At 42.4% G+C, this 13,154-nt stretch overlaps 1 protein-coding gene across 4 annotated transcripts in view; it reads left to right on the top strand.

Moving 5' to 3' along the window:
• hdac9b (histone deacetylase 9b) overlaps positions 1-12,857 on the top strand; it is a 34,345-nt gene extending 21,488 nt beyond the window's left edge. For 3 of the 4 annotated variants that reach the window (XM_068735262.1, XM_068735258.1, XM_068735261.1), the window contains 8 exons: positions 629-760; positions 877-998; positions 5,644-5,775; positions 6,165-6,280; positions 7,717-7,839; positions 8,421-8,598; positions 8,728-8,942; positions 10,889-12,857. In XM_068735262.1, the coding sequence (XP_068591363.1) occupies positions 629-760; positions 877-998; positions 5,644-5,775; positions 6,165-6,280; positions 7,717-7,839; positions 8,421-8,598; positions 8,728-8,942; positions 10,889-11,227 (1,357 nt within the window). In that variant the 3' untranslated portion in view covers positions 11,228-12,857. The remainder of the gene's footprint in view (positions 1-628; positions 761-876; positions 999-5,643; positions 5,776-6,164; positions 6,281-7,716; positions 7,840-8,420; positions 8,599-8,727; positions 8,943-10,888) is intronic. The other variant, XM_068735260.1, reaches the window with a different exon arrangement.
• Positions 12,858-13,154: the final 297 nt, after the last annotated feature.

Here is a 13,154-nt window from a genome sequence, read left to right as displayed (position 1 = left end):
TTCTCTCTTTTAGATTTTATTTGCCAAGGTTTTTAAACATCCAGTGGAGGATATTTAGGTTGATATCCAACAATATGATAATGATGATGGTGATGATGACATGGTACTTAACCAGCTCATGCAACTGATGTCATGTGGTTGTCCAATGACATTTAAGCTTGGAGTTTAGGAGAAAATGTCTTTCAATAGCACGATGAAAATAGCTTCAGATATTGTATTTCATTTCTGTTTTTACCTTATAGCTAATAATAGAGATATTTATGACTTTGTCAAGTCAGGTAATTTGAAACTGTGACCTGCAACTGTAACCCTCCAATAGGAAAGAACATCTCTCTGCAGTATCACTGTAGCATTTGAAACTAATATAGTGCTCTCAGACCACTAGGGGGAGATCTTCATACATAAATTGTGGCTGCCAGGGGAGCTATTGTAAATTCAATTTGAAGAAATAAAAGAGGAAAAAAAAGAATGAAGTACTTCAATTCCAGTAAGTCATTTGAGATACAGGGAAAAAAAACAGGTGAGGGAATCTGTTACAATATGGTGGACGTTTGATTCCTAATAAGCAGTAATATATCACGAGTCAGAGCCCTAGGGTAACCCCAATCCCGTTGGTTCCGTCTTTTGGCCTCACAGGGGCTGTGGCAAGTACCGAGGTGAAGCAGAAACTCCAAGAGTTTCTGTTGAGCAAATCAGCGAAGGACCCTGCAAGCAATGGAGTCAATCATTCTTTCATCCACCACCCAAAACTCTGGTACACGTAAGTATTTTCTGTTGCTTTAGCGTGAAAGAGTGCGATACAAATACAGAAAGTACATGCAAATCACATAGAAATACAATCTACATCATAAATGTGATGTGTTTTTGCGTGATTAGGTCCTCTCACCACACATCACTGGACCAAAGCTCTCCACCTCTGGGCGGCACATCCCCCACCTGCCAGTACCGTCTGCCGTCACCCATAGAGAGCAAGGACGACTTCCCCTTGAGAAAGACAGGTTTGCTACATCAAAATGCAAATATACATAAATCTACACAGACCTAATGAAAGAGATGTGAGCATGAAGATATTGCCTTGTATTAGTAATTTTCCATTGACTACGCTGCGTTATAAATACATGTGTGTGTGTGTGTCTTTTTGACCCTTGTCAATCAAGAGGTCGGTGTACCCATGGAGTATTTCCTGAGGTTGCTGATGACCTGCTAATAACATCAGTTAGGCTCATTATGTCCCCGGCCCCTCCTCCGCATCCCTCCAGGGCTCCACACAAAAAACTTTCATAAGAGGCGACGCATGCCAGAAAAGTAACTTAAACCTTCCTCATTCCTATTTGGATTACTCTAAAACACACATGTAAAGACACAGTTTAATTGTATGTTTTCACTTCACAAGTTAAAATTTTAATTAGTGTTATTTGTACTGAAATTGCCTTGCCATTATTTTTAAAGGAACTACATTTGTCCCTATGTTACAATAATAAACCAAATTCCTTGGCCTCTTTTAGCGGTTTAGTGGGTAATGGGAGAATTAAAGCGGATTAATTTCTCCTGAGTTATGGGCTCTAAAAGCTATTTTGAAAAGACACAGGTTCCCACCAAAAAGCAGCTCAGGTTTGTTGGTTTAAAGTTTGAGCAATCCTTTGGGGGATGCTTGTATAAATAAGAATAATTCCTGCCTCTTGGTTTGAGCGAGCACAACCTCGCTAAGCTAAATGCTTCATAATTCTGCAATGAGGTCACTGAATTACTTTATGTCCTTTTCCTTTCTATGTCTCTTTAGATTACATTGGAAAACAATTATGCTTGTTGAGTTACTTAACTACAGGCTTGTCATGTTGCATGTATACACAATTTAGAGATCAGGCAAAGGAATTATGTCTTTTAAAACAAAGTCACTGCATGGCAGGACAACATATAATAATGACTGCTTTGAGAGCTTTTATTTAGTGTAATCTATTTCAATCACACCACCTTCAGAACATGCCTCTTGTAAATACATATTTACATTTCTGGGACATGTCTTTAGATCAACGAAGGTAATGAGTTGCTTGATGAGTATAATAACCAGTTAAAGACAGTTATCTAAAATAACAGAGAGACTGTATATGGTAGGATTACTTGCCCTTTACTGTGAATACAAAGAAGCAGGTTTAAACAAATAACTGGACGGATAACATTTCAGTCTCAACATTTTCATCCTTTAATTCATGGTTAAATCATCTCTCCATTTCTGTGCCTGCCTGTCTTGCACTGATAAAACTATTTCTTGCTCTTCAGATTCCTGAATCTATATGTGGTCATTTCCTGCTTAGGCCTTCCTCCCCCACTTCCTGTCTGTCTTTATTAAGGTCCTCTGAGAGCTTGGCACCCGAGAGGGACACACAAAGGTAGTGTTGTTCCCTGAGCCACGAGCTGTCACTGATAGCTGATTGGCAGGTGTTGCAGAGTTAAGACGGGAACAGGCAGGATGAACCTCGACAGGACTGTTTTGTTTAAGCAAAGATAGCTCTCTCAAAACAAAGTGGAGATGACTCCAATGCTCCACGTCAGACTCCCCACTGCTTTATTTGGCCCGAGGGCCGAGCGCCACCTTTCTCTGGTTGAGGTTCACAATGATGTACATGTAATATATATCGCTTAACACTTGGTGGTCAGTAAGTATCTTTTAAAATGTAATTGAAAAATAGCCTCAATCCATTTTAAGCTATATTTTACAGGTGCAGAAATAATAACAATTTCAACTATGGATCAGTAAGTCCTGTAAATATCCCATTAAAGGAACAATCTGTGCTTTGATATTTCATTTGGGTGTCCCATTAATAGTTATGTCGTCCTTAAAAACACAGTTCAGCTGTAATGCCTTTGGCTTTACTTCACCCATTCAAAAAGCAGTTTAAAGAATTTCACATAATTAACTTGTTTACTCGGTACATATCCTCTTTGTTTCGCTTCCAGGGCCCAGAATAGAGCGGACCGAGGGCATGCGATAGTCTGTTGCAAGAATAGTTGCAGCTTAGCAGCAGGAAGTGCAACACCCTCTCTGGTCTTGACCCGGTTAACCAAATGTGTGCATTCAGCAGGTGCAGGAAAGATTTTCAAAAAATAATCCCATGAAAGTATAACTGTAAAGTATATCAAAGTAAATTGTGTGCGGAAAATTATGAGAATATTATCTGATCTCGTAAAGATTAGAAACATTTAACTTAATCTTAAAACACAGAATGTCTCAAATCTGAGGTACTGACTTAGCTTTAAGCGTTTATGTTGTTAAAGGAACAGCAAACACTGGCCATTAATTCATCAACTTCAGGACCACTTTAATCCAGAATGTCAGAAAAATGCATGGCAGGCTCTTTATGTACAGAACACACACCTCAGCTTTCCACACAGCCATCTGTGCAGGTCCAGGCTCTAATGGACAAAGACACCCACAGTGACAGCAGAGTTTCTTATTAAGCGGAGATAGCATAACACATTCACTTGCACGGCCACTAGCCCTGCGGCACCACTTTCAGATGTAATAAGGTGATTGATTTATGACTCTAGTATATTGGCGCCATTACTGTACGTTTCCGTTCGCTGAGAAGCTGGAGCAGAAATGACCCTGGTGTTCAAGTGTATGAGCTCAGCGGCCACCATCGTTGCCTCCTGTTGCACCGTGTGCGTCGGGGCTTTCTTTTTTTTCACGGAGACCAGCGAGAAAGTGTTTGTTCCCGAGGTGCTGTCTGGCGTTCCCGTGGCGACCAATTGGGATGCGTATATAGCTTGGTGGCAGCAGTGTGTAAAAATAGAAAGCAATCAAGGCAGCAGTGCGTGAAGTAGATTCATATGACTCCCAGCAGCATTTTCTCTCCATTTATCTCTCCTGCCTCTTTTCTTCCTCCCTCGCTCTTTTTCATTCTACCTCACACCCACAGGATTAGAGGTCTGTGCCACGTATTAGGGAAGAGGGTTTTTGCTGCTTTTGACAAAAGCCAGAAATAGCAGCATCCAGCCCACTCCTATAGCTGTGCCCCCATCACCTCTCCCTCTCCTCCTCCCTGCAGTGCTCCCACGTCACAGCCCCACTTCCCTATGGATCGCTGTATGTTGTACACATTGCAATAGACCTATTTAATTATTGATCTGAGCTAAATAATTGAAACAGGTTGGCTATTGTGTAACAGGTTTACATAACTTTAATACAGCTTTGTGCTCTGGCTTTCAGTCAAAACACCAGCTTTTATGCTGCTAGTTTATGTGAGTGTATAAGGCTAGCTATGTGATTTCATGTCCACAGGGTTGATGGGAAGTCCATAGGAGACGTATTGACCTAGCGAGTCACTGTCACTGTGAGCACGACTCAACCGTCAGGCACAAAAGCATTCACTTGTATTCACATAACAGATGCTTACATTATTAAAGATTATTTCTTTGTCGGGATTCAACCTCATTGCAGCTCAATGCATTGTTTGCATTATATAATATGTCATGTTTTTTTTAAAAATGACTATACCTTTTGCAAGACACTAATTGGTCTGTAATATTATCTAACTCAAGCCTAATCTATAGTTATTGTTCATTATTTACACCCTGAATTACATTCACCAAATGAAAAGCAAAATAAAGAAACATAACTTCAGTATTTAATTAGTTCCTGGTTATGCCCCTGTTTAGTAGTTACACTTTAGTGTTAGTCCCGTTCAAAGAATGGCATAAGTAAATAAACATGAATAAATAAATAATTCTTTATTGAGCTATTCTCACCGCTTTGTTCAACCTCTTAAATTCAATGTCACCAAACTAGGCTTTGTTTTGGTACTTCAGAGATGTTAAGCATCTGTTGTGTGTAACAGTGTGTGTTAGATTGAGGTTTAAAACAATTATTCAATAATTTAAAGTGAAACAAATGTCCTTAAATCCAACATTAATACCAATTGAGAAGTTTGAAAGCAATATGTCTATTACATCAGCATTTCTGTTAACAGTGATGGACTGGATTTGTAAGCCTCAGTATAGGCCCAGCTGTGTGTGTGTGTGTGTGTGTGTGTGTGTGTGTGTGTGTGTGTGTGTGTGTGTGTGTGTGTGTGTGAGAGAGAGAGAGAGACTTTGGAGTGTGTTCAAACTCTGTATTTGGGTATCTCTGTTTTGCATTAGGAGGGGGGGGGGGGCGTGGGGAGAGCCTGAAACATCTGCCATGTTTTTGTGTTATTTTAACTGTTGCTACTGTATCAGACTGTGGTCACCAGGGCGGCAGGTAGCGGACTATTTCACTTAGAGCCTGTGTGTTGCTCAACCTAATTTAGTCCAGATGAGGTGGAAATGGGCCCAATCCTGACTCATTTAATTTATCTGAAACATGCTCTGAATTTCACTGAAACTGAAATTGTTACATTTTGAAGCGTGACAACATTGCTTATTTTCTAACTGATTTATAGTCTCATTATTTCTCTTTTAGTCTTCTCTTATTTTACGGCATCATTATTTTCTTTGATAAGGTTAGTTTCACTCAGGCTGTATAAAAGCACACCGTTTGTCTCTATAAAAATAGTCATAACACACTCTCACGTTGTATAATTTATCTCCATGTGATGGGGCTTCTTTATTGTCCACATAGTGTGAATTGAGACTAACATAAAAAAATGTCTGCTCCCTATTTTTTAGCCTCTGAGCCCAACCTGAAGGTACGATCCAGACTGAAGCAGAAGGTAGCAGAGAGGAGGAGCAGCCCGATGCTCAAGAGAAGAGATGGAAACATCATGACTCCATACAAGAAGAGGGCTCTGGAGCTAATGGGTACGTTACATTGCTGGCTTACCACATGTGTGGAAGATCGTCTACATCCTATTATCTGCTGTTTAAAGTGCTCTCTGAAAACAATACAAGCCTTTTCTTTAGTGTTATTGTTCCTTAGCTGCATAATAATCAACCATTTTGCAATTCAGTAGCATATTATGGTCATAGCATCTTTATGTAAGGACCATTGTAATCAGGCAGCCATGACCGTACACATTAAACTGTTGTGAGGCCGCAGCTGTTATGCCAAGCCTCTGTGTATGTGTGTGTGTGTGTGTGTGTGTGTGTGTGTGTGTGTGTGTGTGTGTGTGTGTGTGTGTGTGTGTGTGTGTGTGTTGTGTGCAGAGTGTGAGCATGCATACTGTGTCTAACTCCTTGATGTTTTGTAGACTCTACGCCCACTAACAGTGCCCCTGGCTCCGGCCCCAGCTCTCCCATAGGGGCCTCTAGTGCCTTGGGGGCAGAAAATGGACCCTCCTCTCTGCCTACTACAACAAAAACTGAGGTATGTTTATAAATCATCAGCACTGCTATCGATTTGCCAAAATGTGAAGCAAAGGTCCTGCTGCTGATGTTATTCTGCAATGGAAATCATTTGAATATGAAAACTATATACTTTTATGTCAGGGTACTAAATGCCTGTCTGCCGTCTCTCTCGCAGCTATAAAAACAGCCAGTTGTCCTCTTGTCTGTTCCACTCCATTGAAAACGACTCCCCACACTGACATTAAAGAGGCACAGCTTGACCCACATGTCTGATTACCCCAAGTTTACTTGCATAAAGATGACACATTATGTAGTGCAAAAACAACAGTAGGAATTAATGCTGCACATTATATTTTTTCTATCCAACAGTTTTCTTCCAGATGTGCTATACAATCAGTTTTATGTTTTGCCAAAAGAAAAAAAAAATCATCTTTAGTTTGGCTGTAAGGTTGCTGTTGGCTTGTCATTGTAGTCCTGTCATTGGCTTGGCGGCGAGCCTCTTTTGAGTTGTTCAGAGGCGTTTCCCAGTAGATTCACGGCTGAGTTACTGACCAAAGCTCCCCTTGGACCGAGCTCACAAAGCAGACCATTATAGAGGGTGGCAGATATGACACATCTCTGAACAATCTTAGCAGAGCAGCTGTGTTTTCCTTAACCGTCGCTGTTTACTCTCCCAGGGATGTCCAGCGACACAGAGAAGGGGGGAGACGCCCTGACATCGGGCTGAAGTTTGGGGCTTGACAGACACACTGTGGAGTTTAATTGATATCCCAGGCACTAGTAGCCAAAGACACCCACATGCTAACAACACAAATACTCACGATTGCTATTGTATCAGCCGCAAGCTGAAAGTCAGTGGTGGACGGTGGGGCCTGCCCGTAGACCTCATGCCTGTTGCAAAAGCAAGGCATGTTTGTGCACCGTTACATTAGGTATCCTTTTTCAGAGGGAACGGGTCCCCTGGGTCAAATATGGGCCGGATATCCACATACAGGTCACTGAGTACTGGTAGGGGTTGGAAGGATAAACATGGCTGTTCCAAAACCACATGCTGGTCCGCTGCTCTGCTGGGTACAGGAAGTATGCCCCAGTGCTGATGTTCTCTGGGAGAGTAGCCTGAGGGTGGGGACCATGGAGTAGGAACAGGCAGCAGGCCGAAAACTGAGGGTGGAGCGGTAGATTTAGAGGTTTGCAATGTTTTATATATACATCAACCTCCCTGGTGGCGTTCTGCGAAGCTCCAGGAAGCGTTTGCTGCCTGCCACACCTTTATATCTATTACAAAAACTCACACCTTTCCTTCTGGAGCACGGAGGGCTTGTTGTTCGTCATAGTGCATTAACATTTATGCCGCTGCTCATGTTGCCTTTCGAAACTGTCCACAGTGGGATTTCTAAATCTGTCGCCTTCTCCTAAATCTCTCTGTCTTCCCTCTGTCCTGTGTTTTTGATGTAGAGATGGCCTTCACAGCCGAGATTGTTCCGACCTGAGGGCTCTGTGTCGATGCTGAGCTTATACACTTCTCCCTCTTTACCCAACATCTCCTTGGGGCTTTCAACTGCATCCTCACCCATTAGTGTAAGTGCAGACTTTTTAATTCAATATCCTTAGATAACTTTGTTTGTTTTACATTAAATAACATTTTGCTTAATACACCAGTTTTGTGGTTCAATGGCGGCACGTTTTTCTGCTCAGTCTAAGTTGTAAAAGCTGCCATCAGTGGCTGCCTGAGTTCTCTGTGCGACCACAGGTCACTGACCTGTGGCCCCAAATGATTTTATCACCCTTAGATAAATATTGTTCTGCAGTGTCTTGTGTCAGGCGTGCCCTTATCTTCCCCTATTACCTCATTTATCACAGCGTTTAAAAAGGCCAAGTCCATTCAAGTGCAACTCCTGATAGCACAGCACATGATATATCATCTTCTAGCTCTGTGGCACATTCCACAGAGGCCTGTTCATCAGCTACAGGAACCTCTTACCATTGAGGGAATCATTTTCATTCACAAAAAAGAAGCAGTAGTATTGAATTTGGCTTGTTAAAATGAAATGTCACATTTCATTCAAATGATAATAAGTGACGAACAAGCCCAATGCACAGCATATGTAGTGTGATTTAAAGAGTAACCATTACTTTATTATCTTTGATTCTTCTCTCAGGCCGCCATGGGGTTGGGGGACAGATCGACAGAAATTAAGCATGGGCTGCCCGGGCACCTGCTGGGCCCTGTGCCCCTTCAGACAGGCCTGGAGTCTAAAGTGAGCCCCAGTCACCAGGCCCTCCTCCAGCACCTCCTGCAGAAGGAACAGATGAGGCAGCAGAAGATGCTCTCCTCTGGTTAGACTGCCTTATTTCATGTTATACATTACATTACACTACATATTGCTATGCTATCAATTAAAAGTAACGTACAATATGCCATTAAAAGAAGCCTAATATTAGTTTTGATTGTTGTTGTTTTTCAAGGCCAGGGCACCATGTCATCCCACCCTCAGTCCCCTCTGGCCATGAAGGATCGCCCCTCCAGCAGTCGGCCCAAACTACCAAAACACCGGCCCTTGAACAGGACCCAGTCAGCGCCACTGCCTCAGAACACTCTGGCCCAACTTGTCATCCAGCAGCAACACCAGCACTTCCTGGAGAAGCAGAAACAGTACCAGCAGCAGATCCATATAAATAAGGTATTGTGCTGCTCATCAATATTCAAATCACAGAGGAGGGTTTTGAATTTCAGATTTCTTTTCGCAGCATTCTCTTTTTCCTTTTCTAGGTCTCAGGAGGTCTTATTTCACTGCAGGGAGTCTGATTTAATCATTTTAAGAACACAAATGCTGATCTATTTATAGCATTTTGTAAAAGCATTCTGCGGTAGCTCAGGGTTAGAGACCCGGGCTGTTGTCTGTTCTTCCCAGGAATCCCAGTGTTGTTTCTGCGAAAGCAAAGAACTTCTGCCTTGACTTCAAATAGGAGAAGAAATGCTTCCCCTGCACTAATTCTGTTATCGTAGCTCAAGGCATCAGTGCCGTTCACATGCTAACTCTGTGAAATTCAATTCAGTGAAGTTCAAATGAACGAAAAAGTGCCCAGAATACATTTTGTTCCTCTGTGGCAATATTTATGTTTCTGTTAGCCGGCCGAGGTGACCTCGCTATACACAGAGTGTAATTATTCTGGTGAGGGACGTGTGCGAGGTGGCAGACAGTGTGAAAGGCAGCATTGTGTGAGCTCTAACACTGATGTGTCCCAACGCTGGGAACCATAGAGCAACTCTTACCTAGAAGTCATAAAAAGCACAAAGCACCACAAGCACTTATTGAGTAGTACAGATACAGCTTGTACTGTAACAAACCGTTTCAGTTTGAATTCCTCTGTAAAATCTAAAAAAGATAATAAAAATACTAATGAAATCAAGTTTAATATCAGCTGTAATTATTGAAAAGTCTCCACTGAAGTGGATTTGATTTGAAAAGAGCTTTGGAATACTTGCGACATCTTGTTTAACAACACATACGCATGCCCTGCTCTCATCACTCAGGCCAATGAGATCGCAAGTAAATCCTCTTTAAGTGGAGGTTATAAATGGCCCCTAATCAGGGATGAGCCCTCAGTGTTTATTGAGAGGGATCTCTGAAACATTGCCCTAATTAATTTCCTAGCAGAGGCTGGTCCACGGTTGTTTTTAAACGTCCTTCAGTGCCTGCAACAGTAGGGGGCACTAATAGAAATTTACAAGAGCTTAGGGATTTTAGGAAGTGGTATGGACAGTGTTTACTAATGCCAAGCTAAGGAGGCTAATTCTTCTAGCTGAAAAGATATTTATATACATTCTGTAGACGGTAATGTTGCCGGTTAGCAGCAGGGGTGGGCGCTCCAGCTCTTGGAGCCCTCTTGTGGCCGACTAATCAAATCATAGCACCATTACATTAGCAGAGCTGCGAGACACTGAAACATCCCTCTGAGTAGAGTTCTTCTGTCAGGCTCAATTTCAACTCACATGCCTCTGTACCTGCTAACAAATAATTAATTTGCTCTATCGGCTTTTTAACCATCTTTGATGTCCCCAACACAGACAGTTGCAACTGTTAATACAAATTAATACTGTCTGTGATTGATTCAAAGACTTTTTGATGTAAGTAAGATAAAACATGCATAGATTTGAATGATAGCCACAATTTACATGAGAAAACACGATCTACCATTGGCAAGATATTCTGAACTGTACACTAATCCACTTATGTGGGTCAGCGACAATTATCTGAGTGTTTTGCTCCAGTGTAAGAAGAACACTCCATTTAGCAAATTACAGTGTTCGGCTGGATTTATCAACATGAAAATGCTCACACTTTTGGCTCATGTAGCACACACAGTATATTGTATCTGTTTCCCTCACAGTTTGTTTTGTTTGTTTTTTCAACATCAAGATTGTTTGGAAAAAGCTTAGAATTATTAAATGGCTATGACTGTTTTTCTGATAATCTTTGGCTGTATTCGCGGGCTTAATGTCGTTCATGTGGTTGAAATCTCATTGGATATTCTTTTTTTGCTTTGCTCTGATGAAGTCAAAGATTTGTCAAAGATCACTGGCTGCAGGATATCCTCATTAATGTGGAGCCGATGTGTTTTGCAGCTGCTGTCCAAGTCGATTGAGCAGCTACGTCAGCCCAGCAGCGCACACCTGCAGGAGTCAGAGGAGGAGCAGGAGGAGCAGCAGCACAGAGAGCTGACGGAGAGCATGCAGGAGGACCGGCTGCCCCCTGGAGGAGTCATCCGGAAGCACATGCTGAGCAGCAGCAGCAGCAGCGGCTCGAGCGGCGAGCTCCCCGATGCTCACTACGGGGTCATCAGGGTCAAGGAGGAGCCGGCCGACAGTGAAGACGAGGCCCTGACCAATCAGGGCTTAGAGCCAGAGCAGAGCGCCTATCTCCACCAGGTCAAAGGACGACTGGTGATAAGAGCCATGATCTGAGAAGGGAAGAGGATGAGATCACACACTTGCAACATTCGCAGATAAACAAGTCTCTACAAAGATGTGCATCTACATCCCTTCAGTTTACACACACACACACACACACACACACACACACACACACACAGTATACACACACGGAGCAGCCATTGCACAGTAGGCCGGCTCTACCTGTCATGACATATGACCCTTTTCACTCAGCTGCAGCCCACACTCTAAGACTCTCTGTTTGTGATTTTTGTGTAGTGATCTCTGTAAAATATGTCACTTTTATGTATATAATATGAAGACAATTTAGACCGTTCTTTTTAAGAGCTGCTTTGATCTTAGAGTCCGCTCAACTGACAAAAAGGCTGTATGTACAAATACTGTGGATTTAGCATCAAAGATGATTTCTAGAGGGAATGTTAAACAGGTGTACAGCTTTGAAGAGCCAACTTGTGTTCCCATTCTGTACATTTTTTGCCATGAAACATTTGAATGCTCTTCTGTCCACTTTGGGAGTCATCATAGAGTTTGTTAAGGAATTTGACACACTACACACTGTTCTCAAATATCTGTTATGATCTTCCACGTTAAGTGGTCTCAGAGCTGAAACCGTAATGAACATCTGTCTTAGAGAGAATGTATACTTAAATCCTAACTGAGGACTCTCCCTTAGGGCAGACTTTTGCGCTAAGAGCGATATTGCCGTTGGAATATGGTCCACTGCTCATGTTGAAATTTGAAGGATAAAGCACTAAATCCCCGCTTGGGTGTGCAAGCATCTCCAAACACACCGCGTGTCTCCGTGCCTCTCTCTCTCGGAGCAGTCCCAGAGCCGGGGCTCTGTGTTAAGCCGAGCTCTCCTCCCTCTGGGTCCGAATCAAAGCTCGGCGGGTTCCTGCCCAGCTTTCAGCAGAGGAGTCAGACAGAGAGAAAGAGAGAGAGGGCCGGGCAGGAAATGCCTTCTAGAAGCCAGGAGTTGGAGTGATTCATGTGTGCAGGAATGTTGAGAGAGGAGGACCTAGGGTTTGAGGAGTCCAAGGGGCCAGGCTTGAGAATTGATTTACTGTCAAGGCGAATTACAAAGTGAGTGGGGATATGGTTAAGGGAGTCCCTTTTAAAGGGAATCGCTTCCTACGTATTCCCTCGTGGCATGCTTACCTCAACATGCAGGTTTGATGTTACCTCAATAAAAAAAAAAAGACCCCGACAGGACCCTGCTTCTTCCTTTTCTTTTTTAGAGCCTGTTTTCCCCAGAAAGTGCCCTTTGCGACATGTATAGTCCGTCTTAAAGTGATCAATCAAATGTATTGCATAGCCGTAAACCTTCCTGTTTCATTTGTACCGTTGACTAAATGTAAAAAAATTCTAGTATGAGCTTCTGTGTTTGGTTTCATGAGAAACTCAAAACTGTCTGTCTAATACTGTACATTCAGATTGTCCGGTTTTAATGTTTTTAGTGTAAGTAAACACAATCAGAACAATGTGAGTCTTGTTGTCTTGATGAGAACCCCTTTGCTGCCGGGGGGGGGGGGGGATTGGTTGGGGGATCCTGTGGTCTGTTCATAGCAGTTTGCATTTCTTCTCTTTCTTGCCTTGTGTGATAAACCGTTCTTTTTTTAAAATAAAGTTCATTTACCTCTGACGTTCTCTTGCAGATTATTTGTACATATGCCCATCGCATTAAGAAGTTGCATACATAGGAAATAAAGCAAAAAAACTCTATTAAGTATTTCAAAAGCATTCAATTCACAAATTACACTCTTAATACTTTTGACAACATCATCTCAAATGGGCTGCCTAAATCGTTAGCCCAGCATGCTTTTCCCACACTAGGTCCTATAACCCAGCTATTTATTTTCAGGGGATCTTTGTAACCCTTTAAAGGGAGCTTAAGAGGCTTTCAAAACATGTCTTTGATGTTAGCAAGCAAGGCTTCTTG

Source organism: Cebidichthys violaceus, unplaced genomic scaffold, assembly GCF_023349555.1.
Source record: "Cebidichthys violaceus isolate CVI_PGR_0920_01 unplaced genomic scaffold, fCebVio1.0.p SCAF_7, whole genome shotgun sequence".
Classification (NCBI taxonomy): Eukaryota; Metazoa; Chordata; class Actinopteri; order Perciformes; family Stichaeidae; genus Cebidichthys; species Cebidichthys violaceus.
The sequence above is the reverse complement of the archived record's forward strand: the minus strand, read 5'-3'. Positions and strand labels throughout refer to the sequence as shown.